Source organism: Mauremys reevesii, linkage group 7, assembly GCF_016161935.1.
Source record: "Mauremys reevesii isolate NIE-2019 linkage group 7, ASM1616193v1, whole genome shotgun sequence".
Taxonomy (NCBI): domain Eukaryota; kingdom Metazoa; phylum Chordata; order Testudines; family Geoemydidae; genus Mauremys; species Mauremys reevesii.
Window position 1 is genome coordinate 4,651,163 of NC_052629.1, and position 27,734 is coordinate 4,678,896.

The 27,734-nt window shown below is 41.3% G+C and overlaps 1 protein-coding gene across 11 annotated transcripts in view; it reads left to right on the plus strand.

Moving 5' to 3' along the window:
- The window catches only part of CNNM2 (cyclin and CBS domain divalent metal cation transport mediator 2), a 214,934-nt gene that overhangs the window by 125,578 nt on the left and 61,622 nt on the right, over positions 1-27,734 (plus strand). For 10 of the 11 annotated variants that reach the window (XR_005583213.1, XR_005583214.1, XR_005583212.1 and 7 more), the window contains exons 2-5: positions 17,555-17,698; positions 19,583-19,720; positions 21,835-22,004; positions 26,343-26,436. Coding sequence is in view for 8 of the 11 variants with exons in the window: in XM_039483020.1 (XP_039338954.1) it covers positions 17,555-17,698; positions 19,583-19,720; positions 21,835-22,004; positions 26,343-26,436 (546 nt within the window). In the remaining 3 variants the exon portion in view is untranslated. Of the gene's footprint in view, positions 1-14,152; positions 14,232-17,554; positions 17,699-19,582; positions 19,721-21,834; positions 22,005-26,342; positions 26,437-27,734 lie in introns of those variants that run through there. The other variant, XM_039483034.1, reaches the window with a different exon arrangement.

Genomic DNA, 27,734 nt, shown 5'->3' on the forward strand with positions numbered 1-27,734 from the left:
AGCACAGTGAGATGCAGTTGTCAGTTGGGTATTAAGTGCTACCATAATACAAATAAATATCTCACTTGCAACTACCCAGACTTATTCAGTTTCCCCCCACATAGTTTTTCTGTTAAATCTCCAAATGTTTTTAAAGGACATTGTAGCCAAACCCTAACTTGGGCAGTGTGCTTCAGCCTTTGTTAGAAAATACACCCATATGGCATATACCATTCAAACCCCATCTCAGAATTACAGCCATTCCTTTCCTTTCCATTTAGCTGGAAAGCAGAGCTTTATGTTGCAAGATACACCAGTTACATGGCTATCACTGCCTTGTGGACTAATGTGCAACGGGAATAAACAGTTTGGACAACAAAACAACCCAAATCATCCTGATGCTTAATTTAGTAGCAGTGCTGATTGTATGGAAGCTGAGTTTACGTGCTCTCTAGATCTCTACTAGGGAATCTTTCTAGCTCTCGATTGACCAGCTGTCTTGTAACATTAACTGGTCCATAAATCTATGCTATGATTGTAGAGTTCCTGCTGGAGTCTGTTTTGTTACATATGCTTCTGAAAGCAGTCTAGAGACTTTTTTGTATGTGTATATGAAACTTTGATTGATATCAATGAAAGTGACACGAGCATCAAGAGAAGAATAGACTCATTGGCTAAGAGTGCCAGGCATCATATGCAATTATTTGTCTGACCTTTAATCTCAGTGTTTCCTATGCCAGTGGGTCCATTGCTTGCTAACACCACTGGTGAGAAGAGTATTCTCCTTTATTGTGGCCTGTAGTCATCCTGCCTCAAGCTTTGATCTCCTCATATAGCATTTGCTTAGCCAGTTTGGCCTTGGTGATGCTACTTGGATGGGGGAATCTCTTAGGAAATCCCAGAATGCTTCAGCAAACAGGTTAATGCAGTAAGTGGTTTTCTTCTGTTAGTTGCATTAATGCCTCAGCTGACAGAGATGTCATCTCTTGAATGAAATGTAGAATGGAGATTCTGACCATTTGTGATTCTTAAGGGTCCATGGCCTTTCTACAAGAGGGTGTGAACTGAGGTTGTTTACCCCACTGTCTTGACCTAATTCTAGTTTCTGTAACTGTTCCCCCTACAGCCTGGCATATGTGTGGTAACTGTTGAACCTACTATGTTTCCACAAAGAGGACTGTGTTGCAGTGCTGGGGCAGAGTGACTTGTAAAATAAGTAATGTTTGTAAAGGGCTTTGGGGATTCATTAGGATGCAGAGAACTGTTCAAGTACAATCATGGTAAGAATCTTGTATTTATTTGTCCACTGTCCAACACATCTCCAGACTTTTGATTGACAGAGTTACCCAGCATAGTGGAAAAGGCTATGGAGGAGAGAAGAGGCAATATGGTAATACTAACACCTCAGTTGTTCAAATAAGAAATCAAAGCAGCCTAATACGGCAACACTGTGCATGAGACCTAAGCGTGAAAGGTGATGCTGATCTGTCAGACTGATGGGAGAATGCTACTGAAGTTCATTAGACTCTAAATCTTGATTTCAGAAAATCCTCACCATACCTTGCACTGCAATCAGCTGGCATGCAAGGATCTCTGATGTCTATTCCTAACAACTCCTCTGATACTTTTTAATGGGAGGCTAATGTAAACTCCCACAGTATGAATTGGTTTCTGAATTCTCTACCCAGCTGCTCTTCTTCTGACATAATAGACTGCTGCCCTGGTTGTGTTACTCTGGTGGTTTTTAACATCAGGAGAAACAGGATTGGGACTCCATGCATTTTCAGCAGTTTGATATTTGCTCTCATATTTTAGAAAAGAGCTGGAGCAAATTACCCTCCCTTGTTTTGTCACGTAAAGGTCACTTCTATTGATGTTTAATTTCCCCAAGAGATACCAGAAAAGTATCTGGAACATTACCATTGAAAACTGCCTTTCTTCTCTAAAATCCCTTTTATCCAAATGTAATGACCCTTATTTAATTCAGATAAACTGAACTGTTGGCTAGCTGTTAACAGAGAGGCAGGATATGAAGATGGCTGTAAATTCAGCATTTGATATTTTTAAAACAAAAATTTTCAGGAATGAATTAAGACATGACTTCAATCCCATGGACTAGCTTTAGTTAGAAATTGACATGTTTATATATAAACATACCCTTTTATATGTTTCTATTTATACCCAGGTTTCTATATATATTAATAAATGTGCTTTTATAGGAATATTTGTCACATTTTCTAGTGTATTTTATTGTGGGAAAATGTAATCGGAAAAAATGCATTTAGTTCTTGTGGGACAGTAAGGTAAAATAACTACTCGTGTGAACTGGATCTTTTTTTAGTTACAGGCGCTCCAGAAATAGCCAAGTGATAGCCCCAACATGAACTCAGCATGCATTTCCTTTTTGTCAGGATTTGCTGGCCTGTTTGTCTAACCCTTGTAAGGACAGCGGTACAGTGTGCAGTACCAGATATGTGAACTTTCACATGGAATGAACCTTTAAATGCACACAGCAGTATATGGAAGTTAACTGAACTATTGTTCTCTGTGCCTCTTTAAATTCTCTGTCTGTGTATGGGAAAGATGCAGGGTGTTGGAGTGTATAGTGTTCCTCTTATTGAAATGGTATCTGTCCCCCCGAGTGAAATGAGGAGGTGGTTAGAGTTATTTAGCTTACACAGTACAGTGTAGGGTTTACGTCTTAATAACAATATCTGAATAACCATTTTTAGTTTCAGTTTATTATAATGGGTCATTCTGTGGTTTTACTTTGAGTTCACAGATGTTGGCCTCCTTATTAATGAAATGGTGGCAATATTGTGATTTTAAAAACTGTTTCATAGGAATAGTTACAGGGAAACCTATGTAAGCACACAGACTAACATAAATACATGCCTGTGTGCAGGTTTTATCTGCGGGATGGTGATGCAGTTAATTGATGTATCATATGGATCTGTAAACCTAATTGGTGTATGCACTTGACGTAGCAGTACTATGTTTGCTAGTTTATATACAGGATTTGGTACAGTATTAGTCAATGCTGAATCAAGAAGAGTTGTAGACTGTTTATATACGGCCAGGTCCATGGGTCTTTGGTGCAGAAGTGCTCCAGTTGGGTAAGGATGAACAACGTGGTTATTCCGTATGCCAGTCCTATCTTTCTAGATGTAATACAGGGTAGTTTTATATTGAAATATTTCTTTTGCTTTTTGATGTTAGTTAGCTCACTGACTAAAGCCCAATACGTCTGCCCAAGCTGTGATCTGTTCCATATCTTCCTTGTACTGTATCTGTACATATAATTACCATAGGGTATTGCTTTGTGAGCCGCATATGGTGATGCATATCTTTTCTGCTACTGTTAGTATACTGAATAAGTACCACTGCTTTGTAGACTTAGGGTACATCTCCCAGAATATAATAGTTGGGGTTTTAATCACTATATATGTGTTAAAGGTTTTTGTAAGATTTTGCGTATAAAAATCCAAAGTGTTTGGATTTGTGAGTAGTCACAGCAAATAATTGTGGTGTGTGTGTGCATATTGAGTGACCTAATTGCCCATATTTTCACTAGCAGAGGTTAAAGCTGTTTGAGTTTAGTTTAGCATTTATTGGGAGGTAGAGGAATTCAGCTTAATCCTAGCTAAAAAAATAAACAAATTGAAGGCCAAAGTCATAAGAGGACACACTTCCTCTGAAGTGCTAGAAAAGGAGTAAAGATGATGTCTGATACCTTAGACAAACACGCCTGAACCAAGAGCTCCCGTAGGGCACCAACTTCATCAAACTATGGGAACAAGCTTTTAAAAACAATAGATTTAAAGTGATGATCAGTGCTATCCCTAGTCCTTGCAGACTGAGCATTAAAGTTTCCTATTCTATCTTATTCTGTTCCTCTATTAGTACCTATCCCCTTCAAATGTTAGCCTTTTTCTGAGATAAAATTTTCAAAAGCAACGAAATGCAACTGAAAATCAATGAGACATAAGCACCGAAGTCACGTAGGTGCTTTTAACAATTTTACTCCTCATCTCTGTACAGATATTTCCAGGTTCATTTTGGAGGGGGATAAAATAGCAGCATCAAATACAAGCTTCTGCAGGATAGCAAAGAAACCCAGGGGATTGGCTCTGCCAAACTTCATCAAATGTTAACCAGGCAGCCTGTCTAAAAAAGCCATATCTAATAGATTTCTGCTCCATTACTGAAATTATCACCCTTTTACAAAGATCAAAGCACTGACACATGGATCTGTGGAAACTGGGAAAGAATTTGCCAAGAGACGTACTTGGATAATATGGCGGTGAGTACAGAATAAATGCCTAGACAAAAATTTTATGTGTACCAGGTCATCTCCCAGCCAGTAACTGGAAAGCTACTGAATTAATTTGGTTTTATACAATCCTTAAAAGAAGTTGGGTCCAAGAAGCCTGAAGTTAAAAACCCCAGTTACTTTATTAGGTGTTCATTTTTCAGTGAGATAACCTTGTGTGACTTCATGCTGGCTTAAGACAACTGTTAATGATAAGTAAGTGTCACGGCAAAACACCTTAACAAGGGTGGGAACCAAAAGGATAGTAGAGTCTGTACAGGAGCGAGTAGGCAGCATCCTTTTGTGGTTAAAGTGTGGGACTGTCTTGTCTGTTCTTAACTCTACCACTGATTCTCTGTGTGATTTGAGTAAGTCCCATAACCAATCTGTGTCTATTTCTCCATTTGTAAAATGGGTATAATACTTTTTTTTTTTTTGTAAAGCATTTTGAGATCTTTAAATGAAATGTGTCGTAAATGTAAAGCATATTATGAGTGATATTGGGTCAGATTCTCTGATCAGCTAAAGCCATTTGTGTTGTATACTCTGTGCATAATCTGCGTGGGCAGGGTGGGGCATGGTGGAGCAAAGATTTTCCCAATTGGCGTAAACTAAAGCTGCTCTTCTGCAGCTTTAATTTGTGCCTGGGGCTGTGTGGCTCAGGATCAGGGATCTGCAACCAGCTCCCTAAGGAGGTTTGTCTGGCTGGATGTACAACAGAGGGAAAATGTAGCTATGGAGTCTGTGGAGCATGTTTACTTATGCTAATACTGGGGAGTCTGGGACAGCAGTAGAACTCAGACTAATTCCTCCATACACCATATTGCTATTTTTCAGTTGGAGGCAAATTGTCCGAAGCTTATTCTTATCCCAGACCTTTGATTTTTTGGGGGAGGGGGGTGTCTCTCTCTGCTTTTAGTATCCCTGAGAGTTGAACGTTTTGCTGGTTGCCTATATACCAACACTCAGCTTCTAGCTGACATTACGCCATGATACTGTCCAGTCGCATACAGACGTACCTTTGCAAGCAACCTGCTCTAGTGCCCACATCTAGGAGACTAAGCTGAGTAGATTCATATAGTAGAAGCCAACCAAGGACGGTCATCTTCTGGGTAACACACTAGTCCTTGCTGTGGGCTAGAATCCCCCGAGGACCAATCCTGTGCATGTGCAAGGGTACAGCTTCACACACTCAGCAAAAGTGGCCCAATGTTTGTTTCTGTGAGCTTAGGCTTAAAGGTCTGGTCCTGTTCCCACTGATGTGAGTAAGCGTTGCTGTTCATGTCAGTGAATGGCAGCAGGATCAGGACCTTTTGAGAGTCAAAGACTAATTAGAGGAGCTGATCAGGCTTTTATATTAACTGGGTAGCGTCCACCACGGTCCTCAAAGGTTCTGGACCCATGTTGCTCATTGAAAGAAGCACGACCCAGTATCTTCTAATAAACTTTATTATAACATTTAAAAATCAAGAAAATAAAATCGAGAAAACATATAATCAAAGCTAAGCAGTTATTCATACTAAACTTAAACACAAATCAAGATCAAACCAATAAATTAGTCTCAACATAGAACTGGGATTCAATCATCAAATGCATGAAATCATCAAATTAATATTAAAAATAATCAATCCTTATAAATAGTAAAGATGATTCTAAGAAGGTGGCTGTTGGGTTATAATTCCTGATGAAAGAATTGTACAAAGTCAATCAAATCTGTGACTTTAAAGCTGGTTAAATATCTTAATACTGAAACCAAATTATTATCTGATGTTCGTCCATCGTTTTCGAAGAAGACCTTGACATCTAGCAGGTTGTGAGCTGTCCACAGTGCGTCCGCAGGTGGCTGATAAGGCCAATACGGGCACGAAATGTTCTGCCACATGTCGGGCAGACATGTGTGGGCACCACTGTTACAACATTTACAGCTCTGGCTTTACGGAGTGCTCGCTTCTCTTGTGCTATAGTTATCCTTCTGGCTTCAGATGTCTGGCAGCCTTGATGGATCAGCGTACGCCATGTCGATCAGTCTTGTGCCAGGGTTTCCCAGGAGGTGATGTCAATATCCAGGGACTTAAGAGAGGCTTTCAGCGTGTCTTTGTATCGCTTCTTTTGTCCCCCGTGCGATCGCTTTCCTTGAGACAGCTCACCATAAAAGAGCTGTTTGGGGATGCAGTGGTCTGGCATCCTTACAACATGGCCTGCCCAGCGTGTCTGAGCTTTCATAAGCAGAGTATAAACTGATGGCAGGCCTGCTCTGGAGAGGACTTCTGTATCTGGCACCTTATCCTGCCACCGGATCCTCAGAAGTCTGCAGAGGCAAGTCATGTGGAAGTGGTTCAGTTGCCTAGCGTGCCTCCTGTATACAGTCCAAGTCTCACTGGCATACATCAGGGTAGTTAGCACTACTGCTCGGTAGACTTTAAGCTTTGTAGCAAGGCTTATTCCATGGAGGTCCCACACGTTGGTCAACAGTCTGCCAAATGCAGAACTTGCCTTAGCGATTCTGCAGTTGACCTCAATGTCAATTGTCACTGCGTGAGAAAGGGTGCTGCCAAGGTATGTAAATTGGTCCACCGCTTGCAGCTTTTGTCCCTTCACTATGATGGTGGGCTCTTGGTGTTGGGCTTTCGGAGCTGGCTGGTGCATCACTTCGGTTTTCTTTATGTTGATGAGGAGGCCGAAGTTATCGCATGCTGCTGCGAATTTATCCATGCTAGCTTGCATTTCCTGCTCTGATCCAGCATTCAGGGCACAGTCATCAGCAAAAAGAAGGTCTCAGCACAGTCTCCTTTATTTTGGTGATAGCCTGGAGTCTTCGCAGGTTGAACAGTTTCCCATCAGTCCTGTATCTCAGGCTGATTCCCAAGGAACTGTTCTGAAAGGCGTCTGACAGCATAGCTGAAAACATTATGCTGAACAGGGTCGGTGCCAACACACACCCTTGCTTGACGCCGTTTGTGACGGGAAAGGCCTCTGAAGCTTCTCCGTCGTCCAGAACACGAGCCGTCATGCCGTCGTGGAACTGACGTACCATCAGGATGAATCTGTCAGGGCACCCAAACTTCGACATGATGCGCCACAGACCTTCGCGACTGACAGTGTCAAAAGCCTTGGTAAGATCCACAAAGATGGTATACAGTTCACGATTCTGCTCTTGACACTTCTCTTGGAGCTGTCGAACTGCGAAGATCATGTCCACAGTGCCACGCTCTTTGCGGATGCCGCACTGTGTCTCGGGTAGTAAACCCTGTTCCAGGTGGTCAATCAGGCGATTCAGCAACACTCGTGCAAGGATCTTACCTGCGCTAGAAAGCAGTGATATTCCTCTATGATTATCACAGACTTTTCGATTTCCTTTCCTCTTGTAGAGGTGTATGATGGACGCGTCTTTCAATTCCTGAGGAATGGACCCTTGATTCCAGAAGAACTGGAACAGCTGAGTGAGTTTGGCAACAAGCATTGCACCACCATCCTTATAGATTTCCGCTGGAATCGCATCAGATCCTGAGGCCTTGCCACTAGACAGCTGACTGATGGCCTGTAGGGTTTCAGTCTCTGATGGTGGAACGTCCAGGCTGTAATTAATATCCGCCTGGGGCATTCTGTCAATCGCCTCATTATCTAATGTCTGAATCACAGCCTCAGAGCCAATTGTCAGGTTTCCGATTTTAGAATCCAATTATTATGTGGTGGCTAACTTCTGCCCAAAAGAAACTGATTTTATAACAGACTTTAACAGAACACTTCCAATAAACAAACTCTTGACAGCTCCTTGTGACTTTTAAATACAGGACAAAATACACTTCAGTGTGTATCTTTGAGACAAAGTTTAGGGCTGTTAAAATATGGGGAACTTTTTTTTTCTGGCCCTTTCCCCGTATGGACTTTCTGGATGCTCTCTCACGTACATGTGCACAGCCAAACCTTCTCTTCCACACCCTAAAAATATGAAGGCTGGGACATCTCCCAGCTACTAAAACAAGATAAAAACAGGAGGAAAAAAAAATATTTAAGATAAGGATGTATTTGTCACTTTAAAAAATTCAGTGGGTAGGTTTTTTTTTTTAAGAATTAAACATTCCCCTGCAGAGTCTGCAACTGAAATGATGCAGCCTTATGGTAGTGCAGGAATATCTGAAGGTGTAGCTGATGGGATCTGTTTTCATTGTCAGCCTAATTGCAAAATGTGAACAACGTAAATGGCGAAAAGTCGATTAGATCATTAAAACTGAATGTTAATAATCTAACTTCTTAGGAACGCAAAGGCACTTTATGTTAAAAGTCATTTTTAAAAATGAATGTGCTTAATGGACAAAAAGTAAAGTGCAAGAGAAGATATTAAAAAGGAAATATACCCAACCTCCACTTCCCTCCACCACCCACTCTCCAGAGAGGCTGGCTGGCCTTTCTTTTGAGTTGATACATTGCTTTCAGCACTATTTACATCCTTATATAAGCACGACGTCCTCAGTTAACCTCTTCCTAAAGTCTAAACATGTTTCTGTTGCTGCCGCTAGTACTTTACCTTTACAGGGATTTAAAATCCAGTGGTATTGTGGATGCTGGGATCTAGAAGCGCCCCACATTAAATTGTACTTACCCTAGGAAGTGGGCCAAGTAGGATTAAATGTAGGTTATGCTGTGATGTTGGCTTTTAAATAGCAGCAGAATGCTTGCTTTCTTCAGCTTGACATATGAGCTACCTCAGTATGTAGGCAGTTAGAATTCTTCAGCATTACAGGCTTTGCTTTTTGTTTCTCAGAAACATCTCCTGACCTCTTTGTTTTTATTTCTTCAAATTGAGCTTAGCATGGTACCTTCATCAAAACTGTGTGATAACTGGACTCAGTGGGAGGAGCCCAAAAGCAATGAAAGGCCTGAGGTGAGGGAGCTACCACAGACTCCAGAAATCAACAATTACAGGGTACCAAAAATGGGGGATGGAGGAGCAGGTCGCAGGGGCAAAACAGTGATGAAGAGGGGGACACTGAAAGGGGAACCCTGGAGAACACCCAGTGCTCCAAGGAGTCAGTGGATGCTTCCCAGAGGATCTTGAGAATGAAATCGTTTATCCAAAGAATACTTACAGCACTTTTGTTTTAGCTTAGCAAAACCTAATGTTTTGTGCTCCCCCTGCTGGCTACATCTCTGCTAGTTAATAGCTGCTACTCGAGTGAGGACTGGTTTGCATAAACAAGGAAAGACTAAAATTAGCATGGTGTTTTTAGAGCTTCATTAGACACCAAGGGACAAATAAATTTTTATTTACTGACTAGTAAAGGGGTAAATCTGTATGGAAACGAAGTCTGTTTTAGGAGTCTTTCAAAAAGATCCACTTTACCATGGGAAATTGGGGCTGGGAGGGGGGGGTCAGAATGGTCTAAATAATACTTCAGTGTCTCTTAAATTGTCCTGGATGAACTATGACCAAGAATGACCTTAATGGTGTACGTTTGTTTGTCCTTAAATTTTATCTGAATTTTTTTCTTTTGAGCTAGCCAAAATACTGATAGGTCTCTCTCCAGACTCAATATTTTCCCTTATTAAAATTGCCACCCCTTCTCTCTGCTTTAGTTTGCTTAATTCTTCTGAAGTATTTCCCTGGTGTTTTAAATTCCTAACCTGTCCCTGTGTTGAACCAGTCAGTGCTCTGATAACTTTCTGTGCCCCCATAGAAAAGTGTCCCTCCCTTTCAGCAATCTTGCCAAGTTGGCTCTGCACAGTTTGTGTAGAATATTTTGTTTTTCAGGTAACTTGCACTTTGAGCCTTGTTCTGTGTTATTTCCGATCTCATCATCTCTTACAGCATGACCCAGTGGATACATTCTCTAAGATACTGGGTCCCAACTTTGAGAGGTAGCTGTACCAGTTTACCGGATAGATGTCACCTGTGCGGGTCAGTGCTGACTGTAACCCATTCAGTTGAGCAAGCTTTAAATCACCATGAAACTGGGGCTACTAATCAGTCTTAGAATCACAGTTAGCCCAAGCTCCATGATGAGTTAAAGGTGGCCTGACTGACCAGTGGCCAACAGTTTTTTCATGCAGGGATGTCCTTAGTGTTCCCTGATTAATCTTGGCTTTGGACCTTCACTGACAACGTCCCCTATGTGGGTAGAGTCTTCTGATCTTGAGGCTCCCAAGCGTTCTCTCTTTTCTCTGGATCCCTCCTTAAGACTCCATTTCTGACAGCCGGGCTCGGTTTCTGAATTACCGTTGTCCTTCCACTGTAGATTTTGCTAACTTGCACATTACTTGATGGGTGAGGCCATGGCACTTTTTTTTGTCTGAGACATGCTTGCTAAATTACCTTTTAAACTGCAGCAGGTGGCAGCTGCCTCTAACAATGTTTTTGCTTCAAGGGCGGCTGGCAGAATGCCTCCTCACCAGGGATACCGGCTTCATACAAAAGCAAATTGAATTGTAGACTACAGCAGTTGAGTTGGAGAGTGTGTGTGTGTGCCCTGAATGAAAGACTATTAGAGGTTAAAGATGGAAAATACCTATTAGATCATCCATTCTATTCCATCTGCCTAGAGCAGGATTTTTTGATAGATACAGGATACTTTTTAGTCTATGGCTTTGTCCAGTCTAGTTCTAAAAGTCCCAAGCAACTGAACTTTCACTACTTCTCTTGGGAAACAATTCCGCTACTAATACAACTCACTGTTGGGAAGTTTATTCCTGAAACTCAGCTTCATTTTTCCCTGCCTTGGTGTTATCCCACTAGATCGGAAAGATCTGATTGTAGAGGGTGGAGGGGTTAATAGTAGGAAGTTATTGTAATATGGCATTCGGAATATGAGGAAAGAGCTGACGCGTTTGTCTAGTCAGTATTTGTACAGAATTTTGAAGCTGTATTGCTGTATGTAATAAAATACTAAGAATCGTTATCTGCCTTGTGCTAGCAATCTGATTCTCAGTCATTTCTTTACATATGCTGGGTGATTTTACTGTGGATGTTAAAGGGTCACTGGCAACTAGTTTTCATCCCCAAATTTAGATTTTATAAAGTGTTTTTTGTTCTGGTTTTGGAGAGTAGGATTGGAGTGAGGGAAAAGGAAGCATCTATTGAACCTTTGAATTTGTTTAAATAAAAAAAACCTTTTAACATTCTCGTGCAGCATTTTGACTCCAAACAGAGTTTTGCTAGAGCGTGCAAACCAGATAGTAAAACAAAGAATAATTAGAAAGTGCAACAGATAGTTCTGTCTCCCTTTTCAAAGTGGGTGAAATGCAAAAGCAAACAACAAGGATGTAGATTTCAGAAAGCAGGAGAGCCTTAATGCTCATCCACCATGTAGCCGAAAAGTAATGTAGGGAAAGCAATTTAAATAATTCTTTTTTGGATGTAATTCAATACATGGGTAAAGATATACAGGAATTATTTGGGAAAATGCTATGGCCTGTGACTAGATGGTCACAATGGTCCCTTCTGGATGTAGAATCTGTGAATCTACATTTTAACTCACTTGAAATTATACAACACTTATTTTTACCCAGTTCACAATTAACCTGTGAAACTCACTGCCACAAGATATTAATGAGAGTTTAGGATTCAAGCAAGGATTTAATAATCATATCATAAAGATGCCAGGAAAGATTTCCAAAGGCACAAATACTAGTTAGCCACCAAACTCCTGCTGAAAGTCAAAGAGAATTTGGAGCCTGTCATTTCTGCTTTAGAAAATCTTCCCCATTCATTTATACATCTTATCTGATGTAAAAGAGACCAAACCGTAAAGCTTTAAGACAATTATCAAGCACTTGTGGCATAGGATTAGGAAAAAGCTTCCTGCATATAGTCATGCTATTACATAATTGTCTATTGATGGGTTGCTTTCATTTGAAATACCTGCTGGTTGGCTACTGTCTTGGCCAGTCTAGATTAGTTGGAGTGGTGTTCTGACTCAGTATGGCAATTCTTATGTTGTCCCTTACTTTTTTTAATAAAACTGAATTCAAAGGCTTTAATAAAATGGCCAGACCAGATCTTCTGCTCTGTGGAACTTACATGTTGCACTCTCCTTTCTAGATGCAAAGTTAGCAAACCCTGCACTTCCAGAGATACGGGCGTTTCCAGTTATCCACCCACAAAGTTTATACTTTTGACAGCTCGTACTCAGTCCATCCCTTCCCAGTTAAAAGCCCCCAGAATGAAGTGGGGGTGTTCTCCCTTGTGGCTCAATTATTTCCTGACATCTGTCTGTTTTAAAGTTGTTTTGGTGGTGGTGGTGGTATAAATAGCGGTTGCCGTATAGTACTGTTGAACATTCTGGTGCTGCTGAGGCTAATAGTGGCATTCTGCTATTGCATTTGGTCACATACAAGGGTGTAGTATGTCAATCCAGATCAGTATTCTGTTCACATATCATCTTTGTGAACTGAAAACCTAACACACATTTATATTCCCAAATGTAAAATATGAAGATCCCAAATCAGAAATGGAATTGCCAGGTATGTTTTGAATTTCAAATATAATTTCCAACGCTGATCTCCCTTCTGTTCTTTTTGGAATACTTCCCTTTGAAGACTTCAAGGAATCCACTCCCATCTAATTCCACTGAACAAAGATTGTGTCTAAAACATTCACTGACATGCTGAGATTTCAGTTAGGGGCCTTTGGGATTTTAAAATAGGTTTTATTATACTGAAGGCAAAAATTGTGACAGAGAGCAAAATCCTGACCCTGCTGGTATGCTACTTAGAGAGCAAAATATTGCAAATTCTTGAACAATAGGATTAGATTGGATTTGCTCTTAACAAAACTCTCTCAGAAGTTATTGTCACCCCTAGAGATAATTTGAATAATTAGAATCATAGAAATGTAGGGCTGGAAGGAACTTTGTGAAGTCATCAAGTTCAGTCCAACAACGCTGAGGCAGGACCAAAGAATCATAGACCATCTGTGACCAGTGTTTGTCCATCTTGTTCTTAAAAACTAACAGTGTTGGGGATTCCACAGCCTCCCTTGGAAGCCTATTCCAAAAGTTAACTACGTGTAGTTAGAAAGCGTTTCCCAATATCTAACCTAAATCTCTCTTACTGCAGATTAAGCTCATTCCTTCTTGTCTTAATTATCAGTTAACACATTTCAACTTCAAAGTTCAGTACAAATGTTAGCTCTTGGAGTAAGATTGTGAGTTGTTACTGTTACCGCCATTTTATAGTGGAGAAACTGAGGCAGAGATGTGAAACTACTTGTCTGAGACCACAGAGAGAGTCTGTAAAGCTGAAGTTAGAATTCAGGAGTTCCTGTCTCCCAGTAGTCTGCTTAAATCACACCTCTCTCAAGTAGTCTGTGCCTTTATGCAGTTCAGCAGCATTGACAGAATCAGCATCTCACTGGACTGCTACTTAAAGTGGGCAGGTAGAAAGAGATTGAAGTAGTAGATGCGTGGCTGCTATGTATCATGGCAAAAGGCACATTTGAAGTGTCTAAGTGAGGTAAGAGAATACCATATATATTTGCTATATATTTCTTTTTAAATTTCGTTTTGTACCTAAAATGCTAATGAATCATTATAGATTGTTTGGTTAGGTGTTTCTGTGATTCACATCACTACTCAGCAGTTTGTTGGGTGTATATATTTTATTTTTAGCTTCACAAGATGCAGCGAAACCTGTTTTTAAATTATCACTAAAAGATTTGACCAAAATTGGTTGCTTAATATAGGCAATCTTTTAATAAAGGTGGAGCCTGGTTCTGCTTAATAAATCTGGAGGGTCTGTTAAAGGTGGCTTACAAGGGAAGAAAAACCTGGTTCTGTGCCTTATAATGCATCTTTATAATGTATAAAGAAGGCCTGAAAGGTGTACGGTTTTCCTCTTAGCCTTTTTTTCCTGCTAATTGCTATCTAGGCTGAAAGACTGATGACTAGGCGCCCCAGTGAAATGACGATACCACAGGAGTCGAGAGTGCAAGTCGGCCAGATGAGACAGGATGGGACTTTTAGTCAAACTATTTTTAAAATAAAATTATAAAAAAAAGTGAGGAGAAGGGTGTATATTTTTATTAACATTGATTTTACTTCAATGACTATCTAGAATGTTAGTCAAAGTGTGAATTTGCTAGAGATTTACTCTCCACAACCCATCCCTTCAACAAAAAGATTGACTCTCTCGATAACATGACCTGACAAAAAGTCCTCCAGCAAAGCCAGAGAGGAGCAGTCTTGATTGACATACTTAATATTTCTGAGGTAACAAGCCAAAAAATAAACCTGGAAAAAAACAAAAACCTCTCTGACCTTCTTTTTTCATCATAAAGAAGTGAAAAGGGGCACAACCCCGTCTTTAAAAAAATCCTTCATAGTTCACTTTAAAGAAAGTTGCCGAAATAAGGATGGTTGGTGGAATAGCTCACCTTCCCACATTAAGCATCTTCCTCCAAAATAACAAGGATGCCACAGATACAAAGATGAGGTGGATTCTGTCACAGAGAATGTTCTACACTTTGAATTGTTTAACATAACATAAGAACATAAGCCGTCAGGAGACCAAAGACCCATCCATCATCTCCATCTCTGTCTACCAGTGGGCCAATGCCAGTGCCCTGAGGGAGTGAGACCTAACAGGCAATGATCAATCTCTCTCTCTCTCCCCATCCATCCATCTCCATCCTCTGACGAACAGAGGCTAGGGACACCATTCTTACCCATCCTGGCTAATAGCCATTTATGGACTTTTAGTGATGGCAAATGGCTTGGTGATGTGTCTCTGACTCTGTGACCCTACACTTAGTACATGATTCTTATTTTCTATTTGAAATGTAAATTTGGGGGGAGGGATAGCTCAATGGTTTGAGCATTGGCCTGCTAAACCCAGGGTTGTGAGTTCAATCCTTGAGGGGGCCACCTAGGGATCTGGGGCAAAAATCAATACTTGGTCCTGCTAGTGAAGGCAGGGGGCTGGACTCAATGACTTTTCAAGGTCCCTTCCAGTTCTAGGAGGTTGGTATATCTCCAATTATTATTTATTATTATAAAATTAGATAAACCAGTTAGTTCTTCCTTATTCTGAAAAGGACAACAGATATGGCATAAAAGGCTGTGTTTATATAATCTAGAGCTGAAACAATTCAATAGATTGTGAATTGTTTGGGAAAGGGACCTTGTCCTCTGTCTTGCATAGAGCTGAGCATACTTTCTTTTATTTATTAAGTTCTAGAACTATTATTCTGTTGTATTAACATCTAAATGACTGCATGCTCATTTCTCTCCATCCTGGAATGTGATAGATATCAACAGCTCATTGAAAAGAGTGATGCCTTCTAGTTTGAAAATAAATGTCTTGACTTCTGGAGCTTGCCTTGATGTTACCTCCAGATCTTCATGCTAACATCAAGAGAGTTATTGCATGGGCAGCACAGTATCCAGCTAATGTTATCTCAGTCAGGGAACAAAGCCCACTAGTTTTAAATGGTGTCTCCTGAGAAATTGAGAGAGGTTGAGAGATCTGGAAATCTCACAAGAGACTACAAAGAAAAAAATGCTAGTAAAGAGAGATCAGTGAGACTTTCAGCTCACTAAGCATGTTGGTCTTTTAAATTGCAAATCATCGTTCTAATAACTCACTCTTGAATAAGGTCCCTTCAAGATAAGACTCACTGGTGCTGTGGAGCTGGTATTTAAAGTACGTCCATCTGCATCTAAACGAGTAGCTCCAAGACAATCAGATTATGCAGTAGTTAGTTTGGTGAGAATATCGCCTAAGTGGAATGGAAACTTCATTTTGAGTCTAATATTAGACCTTGCTTTGGAAAATTCCTTTTAAATGATTACAAGCTGGGAATAGCAAAAGAATTTAACTTTCGACAGACAGCATTCACCAAGAATTTGTTTTTAACTGCTTATGTTGGGTCCCTGGGAAAGCAGATGTGAAAATCTTACCGAAGTGAATTGACTTGACCTGATGCAATGTTTATATCAGTCGTTGATAAGTTTTCCTCCCTGGTCTAATTTGTTCAAGATATTTTCATTCTTTGAGCATGAGCGAGCCTGGGTTGGAATAGTTTGAATGCCTGTTAGTCTAATAATCCAAATCTTCATGCATCCAGACATTATTGCCTATAAAGGGGTCTGAGCAAAGGAAACAAAAGTTGGACTATTTTGGTTATGGATCGCAGAGTGGGTGGCTTAGATGCCAGGCTGGAGACCAACAAAGGGGATGCAAAATAATAATGCCCAGTTCATAATAGACTACGTATAGACCACTATACCTGTGCTTCAGCATGTAGCTCTGGTCTGGTTGGTTGTGTCTTGTCAAACTCTTTGATCCTAGAGTTTGAGGTACTTTTCTACATAGCTTTGCAATTAAGTGAGTTTCAATGATGGCTATAGAAATTGGCGACCAAATATGCTTCTTTCATTCTTAGTCCATGGCATTATCATGTTATATGAAACAAAACGATACAGTAGGTGGCAGAAAAGATTTTACGAGTTGTTAGTACACTCTGAAATAAGCACAGAAATGACATCGGTGGGAGCTTCATTGCCACTAGTATGTCACATTTCAGCTTTATCCTCTTCACTTTAATTAACCATACTTTGATGGCAACCTGAATTTTTTTTTTTTTATGGTCTAATTTCAAAATATCTGTTTTCTGAAAGAACTCCCTTTAAATAGTATACCTTACATTAAAAAAAATATATAGTGTTATGGGCTTGTCTACTTGCCTGCCAATCTCTTGCTTGGTAGTGAGCAGAGGAGAAGGCAGGGAGAGACCACCACCACCAAACACAATCGGACCTACCTCTCCTCCCCCACATCTCCTCCCCTGTGCACACGCCTGCCTGCTGCTACTTCAATTTCAGCTTCGTTGCTAATGTTACAGAGTGTGAGGAAATGCATGTATGGGAGCTCTGTGCAAAGCAGTGCAGAGTGTGATGTCCTGGTTCTGGTGTACAAGACAGGAAGTAAAACTGACCATCAACAAAACAATGAAATGGACTTGACACCAAGTGCTGACATACGCACAGGGTAAACAAACTGGGAGGAATGTTCAATATGTCTAACTGTTTAGCTCTGTTAATCTTCGAGGCAATTTGTGATAGCAACAGGAACAGCATTTTCATATGGAAATCTGATTTATTTTTTCTTTTAGCTGATAGTATCCCTTTAAGCATCTACTGGACTGTGGTTGCTCTGTTCTAGAATGTGTGAAGCACAGTTTCTTATGAGTCTCTATTTTTATCCTTTGCTCATAATTCCATTTCTAATCTCTGAGTCTAAAGTCATAATTGTTAATCTGTCTCCCTGCAGGCAAATCTCATCTGGCAATAGTACATCGAGTCAACAATGAAGGGGAAGGAGACCCTTTTTATGAAGTCCTGGGGATTGTCACGTTAGAAGATGTGATTGAAGAAATCATCAAGTCTGAGATTCTAGATGAAACTGATTTGTACAGTGAGTAGAAGTATTTTGTGCTTTTTCTTTAAACATCAAAGAGAATTCTTCCAACCTCTGTTCTTGGTCTAGCTAACTTGTTTTACTTAAGATCTAGAAGGTCAGATTTCCACACAAGTCCACAATGGCTGTCGTCATTGTCATTTCTGCAATATGGCCCCCTCTATGCATGACCCTCTAGCTGAAACAGGACAGCTTTTTTGTGGAATCCTTCAATCCCAGCAGTTTATGTGAGCAAAACTTCAGTTTTGTTCAGTTATCATTTCCCCACCTCAAACAATCCTATTCTGTGTCCTTATTGCGCCTCTCGATATCTCCATGCTTCTCCTTGATTAATATCCACGTCACCCTTGAGAGCTCTCAGTACCGTTCCCATTCTTTGGTAGAGGAAAGTTGGATGATTTCTCTTTAAAGTTGGTCACTGGCAGTGAATTGGTAGGGACACAGTAGTGATGAGGGACTTCCTTTCCTTAAGAGCACTGTGATTACTCAGCCCCTAATTATTTCTCCTTGCACCACTTAACACAATTCCTTTCCCTCCTTAATGTTAATATATTTTGAGAAGGGAAGGTGTCATGGTTAGAGCCCTAGACTGAGACCCCGGAAATCTGGGGTCCCTTCCCAGCTCCATCAGACTTCCTATCTCACTGTGGGCCAGTTACCTAATCTCTCCCTCTGCCCACTTCCAACCTGTAGAACTGGGTTACAAATACAGTACTACTTTTCTCCCATCCTTTATCTGTCTTAAATGTTCTTTACGGTGATTGGGGGCAGGCACTGTGTTTGTGTAGGGCTTAGCACATTGGGGCCTATAAGCACGATTGCAATACAAATAATCATTTGAAATATCCCTAGGCTATTCAGATATCCTTTGTTTCATTGTTCCTTTCCCCTTCTGTAAATATTAGGTGAATCTTTCCTAAGTCCATCTCTCCAGCTTCCTAATAGTGTATAATTCTCTGAACCACTTTGTTTGTCAGTATCTTACCAGTATTCAGGTGTCCAGAAGTTCCTGTATGACAATCCTTAAAGACATAATATTCTTACCTTAAGTGTATTTTATAAGGTGGCAGTGTGGCCTAGTGGATATTGCTTGGGACTTAAGAGACCTGGGTTCTATTCCTGGCTCTCACCTGATGGGTGGCCTTGTGCAAGTCATGCTCTCCCCCTCCTCCCCCCCTCCGAACTGAGAGCAGATAGTCTGTCTCTGCTGTGCTCTCAGTGAGGCCTGCTAGCATGGAGGAGCCTGTGCAGTGTTGAGACGGAAACATCTGATTCAAATGCTCAGGGAACAAGAGGTGGACTCGGGAGGAGGAATGTAGAATGGAAAAAGAAGCCACTGAGGGAGAAGGAACTGATAGCAGGTCTACACTACAGATGGGATTGAGGCTCTGAGATCCGTCTACTGGTGGTTGATTTAGTGGGTCTAGTGAAGACTCACCAAATTGACAGCAGATCGCTCTCCTGTCGACCCCTGTACTCTGCCCCTGACGAGAAGAGTAAGGTAAGTCGACGGGAGAGTTTCTCCCATTGACCTCTCATGGTGTAGACCCTGCGGTAACTCGACCTAAGGTACATCGACTCCAGCTACCTTATTCACTATGCAGGTTGAAGGGATCGTGGCTGCCTTTCCTCTCTGCCACCAGGAAGTTCTCCTCCAGATCAGCACTGGCATCTCGCCGGAGAACCTTGTGCTCCCTTCGACACCGATCTAAGCTACGTCGACTTGAGTTACACTGTTTGCATAACTCAAATTGCATAGCTTAGATCGACTTTTCCCTGTAGAGTAGACAAAGCATTAGATGACTACATTCAATGCAGTTCATACTGGACCCTGTTCTAACAGACTTTGCTTCCTTCCTTTTCCCACCCTCCCTTCCCCAGCTGATAACAAGACGAAAAAGAAAGTAGCCCATCGGGACAGGAAGCAGGACTTCTCTGCCTTCAAACAGACAGACAGTGAGATGAAGGTTAAAATATCACCACAGCTCCTCCTGGCAATGCACCGTTTCCTGGCAACAGGCAAGTACGGCTTAGCGCAGCTTGCAATCACACAAGTGCCTGAGAGCTAGATTGTCAGTGGAGGCTGGCGAGGCCGGTGGGCAATGCTGGCAGGGAGGGAGGCTGGACAACGGGGTGACAAATAATGCCACTTTTGTGTATTTTGTGTTTTTCTTTTTAAATTCTCTCCTCTCCTGTGTTCAGTGTCGGCATGAACCCTGTGAGACATTTACCAGGGGTGGACCAGTAACTTTAAATTGGTCTGAAAGGTAAGGTTGACTGCAAGTGCCACACTGCATGTATCGAGTCAGTCAGGTTAACGACTAGCAAGTACACCCCATTAGGGAGAGCTCAGGGAACAGACTAATAAGGATGTTGTGCCAACTGGCCAGTTTACTGGAGTGCTGACTGTAATTCCCCTTTGGTGGCTCATCTGGGAAGAGATCCTGGACTTCAGGGGGAAAGTGTAACCTGTTCGTTCCATGGCACTTTGACTCCAAGTAAAAACTTCTCTTTGCAAATTAAATGCAAATTGAACAGGTTATGGGATTGTATTTTTAAAATGGATTTCTTGTTGGCCTGTGGGGCATGAGTTGGTAGCTTCAGTTCAGTTTTCAATGGGCAGATGTCTGCATTCTCAAATCACCATGATGGTTGGTCCCCCTCTGGGCAGTCTTTGCAGAGAGCCCATGGATTGCGTAGGCTACAGTGACTGGATTTTCTATTCATCATAGAGTTGGTCTCTCTGCATCAGAGATAAGACCCATTAGCAGCAACGTGTGTGAAGCTTGACCTGCTATTGCTCATGCTGTACCTGTTTGGTGTGCAGGCAATGGCTTTCCATGTACAGGCCTTTCAATCAGCACCTTTCACCATTGCTACTTCAAGTGAAAGGAAACAGTTCAACAGGAAAACGTGGCTTTAATATCAAATAACACTTCGTTCATTTATGTGCACGAAGTTCAGTGGACGTTCCCAAACACCATCTTGACAGATTTTTATTGACTTAATTTGCGGGTGCTGTTTCTGTGCTTGTCTAGGAAATGTAAAATGAGTTTATAATTTAAATCTAAGTCTGGCTGCGGGAGCATTGCTAAGTAAGTCAGACATTACAGTTTGGTTGGAATGTTCCAAATGCAGACCAGGATCTGCAGACAGTCCTCTGTCTCCAAAGTCCTGTCCTGAAACCAGCATTAGCAAGTATTGGCAATTTGCATGTCTACTTCTTGAGTGTCCCTGGCCTAAATCCGCTCCATAAAAAGCTGGGGGGTTTTCACTTCAAATAGCTCTTCTTGGGAAGGTTGAACAGTAAGAGCAAGAGTTTATAAGGTGTGTTCTGTGTGCTATGCATTAATCCCACTGGTGTGAATTTGCCTGCACTCTGCCTCTCACTTTGAGCCGCTGTCCCCATGTGGGCTGTGGCACCTTTCCTTTATTTCTTCTTTGGGTTCACACAGTGGGCCTATCCGTAGCAATTTTCTAGGTCTATGAACAATCGGAGACCTTTAGAAACAAATGCAATAAATAATGAATCCACTATAACATCATTTCAAAATGAAACTGAAAGGTCCTCGGGACCCCAACTGTAAACCCATTCCCTTCCCAGTCCATGAGCAAGCCCAAGCAACTATGGCTTTATGAGCTCTCAGGTGGGCAAATTCCTTTTCCTTTTCCCTCCATGTTGGGAAGATCATTCTCAGTCATCTGAAATATATGTTATTAACTCAAGGAGGGCAAATACATTTGTAATATCTGAGAACTGGAGTATTCTTGTTTCTCTATGAAAATCTGCCACGGGGTATGTAAAAAAACCTGTGGCTGGCCCAGATCAGCTGACTTGGGCTCTGGCTCCAGGCTGAAAAATTGCTGTGCAAATGTTTGGGCTCGGGCTGAGGGTGGCCCATCTACACAGCAATTTTTATCCCTGAAGCCTACGCCCAAGTCAGCTGACCTGGGTCAGCTGCGATCGTGCTGGGGGTCTTTTATCCCTGTATAGATGTACCCTAAGAGGCTCAAAAGACAGGAAAACTCCAATTCTGTAACACATGCCTCTGCTTCCATGTTTCTTAACAACTAATGCCAATTCAGTCCCATGCACGTGAAGTGTAATGCCAATTTGTGTCTTGTGTTTATAGAAGTAGGAGCATTTGGCCCATCCCAGATGTCAGAGAAGATCCTCATAAGGCTCCTAAAACATCCTAATGTCATCCAGGAGCTGAAATACGATGAAAAGAACAAGAAAGCCCCAGAATACTACCTCTACCAGAGAAACAAGCCTGTCGACTACTTCATTCTCATTTTACAGGTCAGGCACGCAACTAGATATACGTGGATCTTGATATCTGTCTCCTTACTCCTTCCCTTCCATATCTAAACTGAAATAGTTGTATTAGTCTTCTTCTTAAGGTACGGAGCCAGGACACCAGGGCTCTCTTCCTGGCTCCTTTGCTAAGTTGCTCACAGCCTCAATTTTAACCTTCTGTACAGTGTGGATAATAGGCCCCTACTTCTCAGAAAGGATCATCTGTTGAAAATTGCAACAGAAGTGCAGCCAGTATTATTTGGCCAGGCAGCGAAGAATTTTGTGTCCAGTTGAAACAGTTGGGAAAACATTGGTAGGCAAAATGTAATGACTGGAATTGACATTTGGCCAGGACACTCTAGCTAATGCTTTTTTTTTTTTCTTGCAAAAAGTGCCATGGGATGTTTGATAGCTGATCGAAAACTCATTTTTTATGTTTGAAAGTCTGTGCCTCCAGTATCATGGCACAAACGTTTAGTATTAATTTAGGGAAGAGCGCCACCTACTGAATTGCCAACGTCGCTTTCTCCAGCACTGTGGGTTTTCCTGGAGGTCCTTCATCCAAGCAGTAACCCTGGCCTGACCCTGCTTAACTTGTGTGATCTAATGAGATTACAGGTGTCAAGGTTCCTCCCCCACTCTGAACTTTAGGGTACAGATATGGGGACCTGCATGGACCCTTCTAAGCTTAATTCCTAGCTTAGATCTGGTAACGCTGCCACCAGCCAGAATTCCAGTGTCTGGCACACTCCCTGTCCCCCCAAAACTTTCCCCTCCCTGGATAGCCTTGAGGCTTTTCCACCAAGTCCCTGGTGATACCGATCCAACCCCTTGGATCTTAACACAAGGAGAAATTAACCATTCTCCCCTCCTTTCCCCCACCAACTCCTGGTGAGTTCAGACCCAATTCCCTGGGATCTTAAAACAAGAGAGAAAAAAAAATCAATCAGGTTCTTAAAAAGAAAACTTTTAATTAAAGAAAAAGAAAGGTAAAAATCATCTCTGTAAAATCAGGATGGAAAATACTTTACAGGGTACTTAGATTTATATAGCCCAGAGAAAACCCCTCTAGCCCTAGGTTCAAAGTTACAGCAAACAGAGGTAAAATCCTCTCAGCAAAAAGGAACATTTACAGGTTGAGAAAACAAACATAAGACTAACACGCCTTGCCTGTGCTACTTACAAGTTTGAAACATGAGAGATTGATTCAGAGAGATTTGGAGAGCCTGGATTGACGTCTGGTCCCTCTTTGTCCCAAGAGCAAACAACCCCCAAAACAAAGAGCACAAAACAAAGACGTCCCTCCACCAAGATTTGAAAGTATCTTGTCCCCTTATTGGTCCTCTGGTCAGGTGTCAGCCAGGTTTACTGATCTTCTTAAACCATTACAGGTAAAAGAGACATTAACCCTTAACTATCTGTTTAAGTCTGTGCCTCCAGTATCATGGCACAAAAGTTTAGTATTAATTTAGGGAAGAGCGCCACCTACTGAATTTCCAACGTCGCTTTCTCCAGCACTTGGGGTTTTCCTGGAGGTCCTTCATCCAAGCAGTAACCCTGGCCTGACCCTGCTTAATTTGTGTGATCTAATGAGATTACAGGCCACGGTGATGAGGAAATACTCTTTTGTCTTTGAGATTAGGAAGTATATTTTCTCATTAATTTCTTCAGCGTTCATCTCCTGAGCTTTACTCCTCAGGAGATAAGCAGCAGGAGCATAGGAATACTTGTCCACACTGAGATTGAAACTCAAATGTGTTGTGTTTACAAAATAGCTTTCAAAACAACATTATAGTAATATAATTTATGCTGTAAACCAGGGTTGTAGACTCTCTTATGTGGCATTAAACATAAAGATGTCTTTATTTTTCCATGATCTTAGTAATAAAGAACGACAGGAGAACCAAAAAGGTGGTGCTGTGTATCCAGTTGAGCTTTGTTAATATGGATTGCTTTCCACGAGGAATTGGCAGCTCTTAAACTCCCACACTTCTGCAGTGGATCACTGCAGCTTGAAATACACTGGAGGCAAGATAATGGATCAAGTGCTGTAGGATGCAGTATTGCATGAGCATAATAAAGAGCACACATTAAGACAAACAAACCATCTTGTAATAAGCAAGCATATGTTTAGTAAAAACTAACATGCTATTTTTAGAAGAAACTTTTCTACATGCCTATGTCACATCTGAAAGTGAGTGTATAAAAAGACACATGCTGTAAAAGTGGTACTAAGGTTTGGTTCTACCAGAACAAGTATTAGCATATAGTAGGTACTTCCCTTGGTTTGCAATATAGTCAGTCTCTGATCTGGATGTCCCAAGGTATATTAATACTCTTCACATAGGAAAAATACAAGAAAACAAATGTACAGTTCTGTAAATTAATTTAATCTAATCTCCAATAGTCAACTTACTGATTTCTGAAATGTAATTTATTTCCACTGGATAGGCTCATCTCTTCCACACCAATACATTGTGGCAATTTGTAACTTTTTTTTTTCTTCAAAATCCATGTTGTGTCATTTAACTGCCTTGGGGAAAATGCAAACATAGACCTGTAAGGTGTGGCAGGACACTTCTAGTATCATGCATGTGGAATTTTGCTGCCTGATTCTCAGCTATCAAGCTGCTCGGCATGCTGCATGCTTGTTGTGTGACCCAGATTTGGCAAGGGTGACATTTTTGGTGTGTGTAACTAATGAAATAACTAGGTCGCAGAATTGAGGGCCCATTTTTACAGCTAACTGCCAGCTCAAAACTTTTCAACCGTTAACTTCAAAGGGACTCCCAAATCCTCCCAAGTGAGGATTCCACCTGCATACATCTAATTTCAGGGTTGGAGTCTATGACTGTGTAATGAATAATTGCCAGTAATTACTTAATTGAGTCTACGAGGCTGAACATTATATCTTGAACAAATCACGAACAGTATGTTTTTGAAATAATTATAAAGATCAAACGTACTTCTGACACATTTATGCTGTTGGATTCCCTTTTGCACTACGCTCATCTTGGACAATTAGACTAGATAATTTGATTGCACTTTACTGCACTAGCACATTGCTGCATAGTTTGGATTGAAAATACTGATGGGCAAGGCTGATTATTTTAAAATGCTTTTTAATTGAACTGAAAAAAAAAACACTTGGAAACATGTATATTGGTCTTAGGTTTAGTGTAAGCTTGTTTTTACAAAACCTAAATTTTAGCGTCAGTTTGACCTGGCTATCCATTCAATGGCATATTTATCCATTATATGTGGGAGGACCCAGTCTGTTCCTTCTCTCCAGCCCAGCAGAGACTGAGAACACTGCAAATAATTAATTAAATTCTGTTTACCCTTCCTTCCTCCCACAAAATATAGTTTCAGCTTGATACGGAATCAGATTTCTTCTTCCCTTCTCTCAAAATCCACTAGTGATGCCACTGCACTGGTAATGGAATTGAAAATAGGGTTCCACTAGGTAGTTCCTTAAGCTTCTAATTTAATACTTTGAATATTAAAAATACATTTCTAGAATAGATACTTCTGTTCTTTTTCTGTATTTAGACTCATGTAGAGTGTTTATGTGCTGTTAAATAACTTCTGTGTTCCACACCAGACGCGGCTGCATTTCTGTGGTGTATAGTTTGTAAGGTGTTTTGGGATCCTTTGATAAGATTCTGTATAAATGTCAGTATCAAATAGTAAGGGATGTGGAATTTGTAAAACAGTTGGAAACCACCTAACCCAAAAGAACCTTGAGAAAGAGGACTCAGGACTCCTTCAGGAATTATGGATTTCTTTTCTATGGGGGGAAGCATACAACCTTAACTTCAGCCTCCCAAAATATGTTGAGCTTACTCCCATTCCCAGTTGAGATTTCCTGTGTTTGTATTCAGAAGGGCCTTGTGTGAATTTGGGCAGTTACCTGAAATGAGTAGATCTGTCTTGACACAGAAACCATGTGTAGTATGGGCTTTCTCAGACTTGGAGACCACTCCTTCCCTTCAGTTCGTAGTAAATGGCATAGTGGTGCACAAACATTCTTTGGAAGTAGAAAAAAGTAGTACCATTGAGAAGCTACTGTATTTCTTTGCAGTGGTGAGCCCACCCACCTTGCTGAGTTAAGTTAGCTGGAGCAGATGTGAGGCTGGAAAGTTTTGGGACTGATTTGAGGTGTAAGTTCTACCCTTCTCTGTGCATTTTTACAGACTTTAGCAGAAGGCAAGAATTAACCCTAAATTGCCACTTCGGGCAAGGCTGCGGCTTTCAGGGTGCAAGTCTGTTCTAAGGTCTCAGGATCTTTGGGATGCTTGAGGCCCCTTTTAATTCTGGCTCTCTCGTTTTCCTCAACAGGGGAAAGTGGAAGTGGAGGCTGGGAAAGAGGGAATGAAGTTTGAAGCTGGTGCTTTTTCCTATTATGGGGTGATGGCCCTCACAACATTGCCAGGTATGTTCTCTTACCTTCTGCTTTTGAAATTCTTTCATGCCCAAGCATGCCTCTCACTGTTAATGTGGATGGAGTGAGCTGTGTAGGAGAGACCTCTGTGGTGTTTGATGCAGCTGGCATCCACAATATATAGTAGCATCCTGCCAATGTAACTAGCTGCCGGGTGTGATTGATACTGGTTGTGGTATTAACTCACAAAATCTGACCAGTTGTCACAAGTTTGCCAGATTGCAGGCTGTGAGTAGACAAGAAGTCTGCTAGTTAGTGATCTGTTTTTGTGTTTGACTACAGGGACAGTTGGGTTTGGGTTTTCTTTTGTTTGTTTGTTTTTAATAGCAGCATAATAGGGACTGAAGGACCAGGATAAGTAATACTAAGTACTAGAAAGACACATGGTGCTGTCAAATGAAAATGACTCTTATCAGGAAACAATAATGATGCATCTAATAGTCGTAGGGCTTGTCTACATGGCAAGTTACTGTGCAGCAAGCCCAGGTGCAAATCTACAGCACACCAGCTTGCCGCGCAGTAACATCCCATGTGGACGCTGCTACAGAGTACTGAAAGCCCCCAAGTATAGCAGTGTCCACATGGGGCGATACTGCGTGGCAAGCTGGTGCACTGTAGATTGGCATCCTCCTTTGCGAGGCAATCACTTGTCATGTAGACAAGTCTGAAGTTTCTGAAACAAGCCTGAGAATTATCAGTTATACTGGAATGAAGAAGAGAGATTTTTCCCATCATGCAAAGATGCTGAAAATCAGCCCATACAACCAACTTGCACAGAAATTTATCTTCTTTAAAATATATGTAAGAAAAATATAGGCAACTGCAGTGAGAAAAGCTAATTGGGACCCAGGCGAATCCTCATTACAAAAACCATAATCTTGTGAGCAAGGTACCCTGTCACGCCACCTCCATCACATAAGCATGTATTAGACATTCATTGTGGGCTAACCCTGATTACAAGAAGTAAAGGTAACACTTCAGTTGCTGCTCTCTTACAGCTGTACCACCTTGGACTGTGATTCTGTCACAGCTCACAAGTTAAACCAGGTTGGGCTGGCTCAGTGTCTAACGGGAGAACTCCCAGAAATCTCAAGTGCTGCAGAAAGTGATATTAGTGATTCAGTGGATGGTACCTGTCCATCTTAGACAGTATTGAGCCACTGCCGCCACCAGGGGACATATTTTATTGCTGGAAATGCTGCCTTTCAGCTAGAGACCAAAAACCAAGATTCTGATCAGCTGAAGTAATTAAAAATCACACATCACTTTTCACAAATATTGGTGGGTTA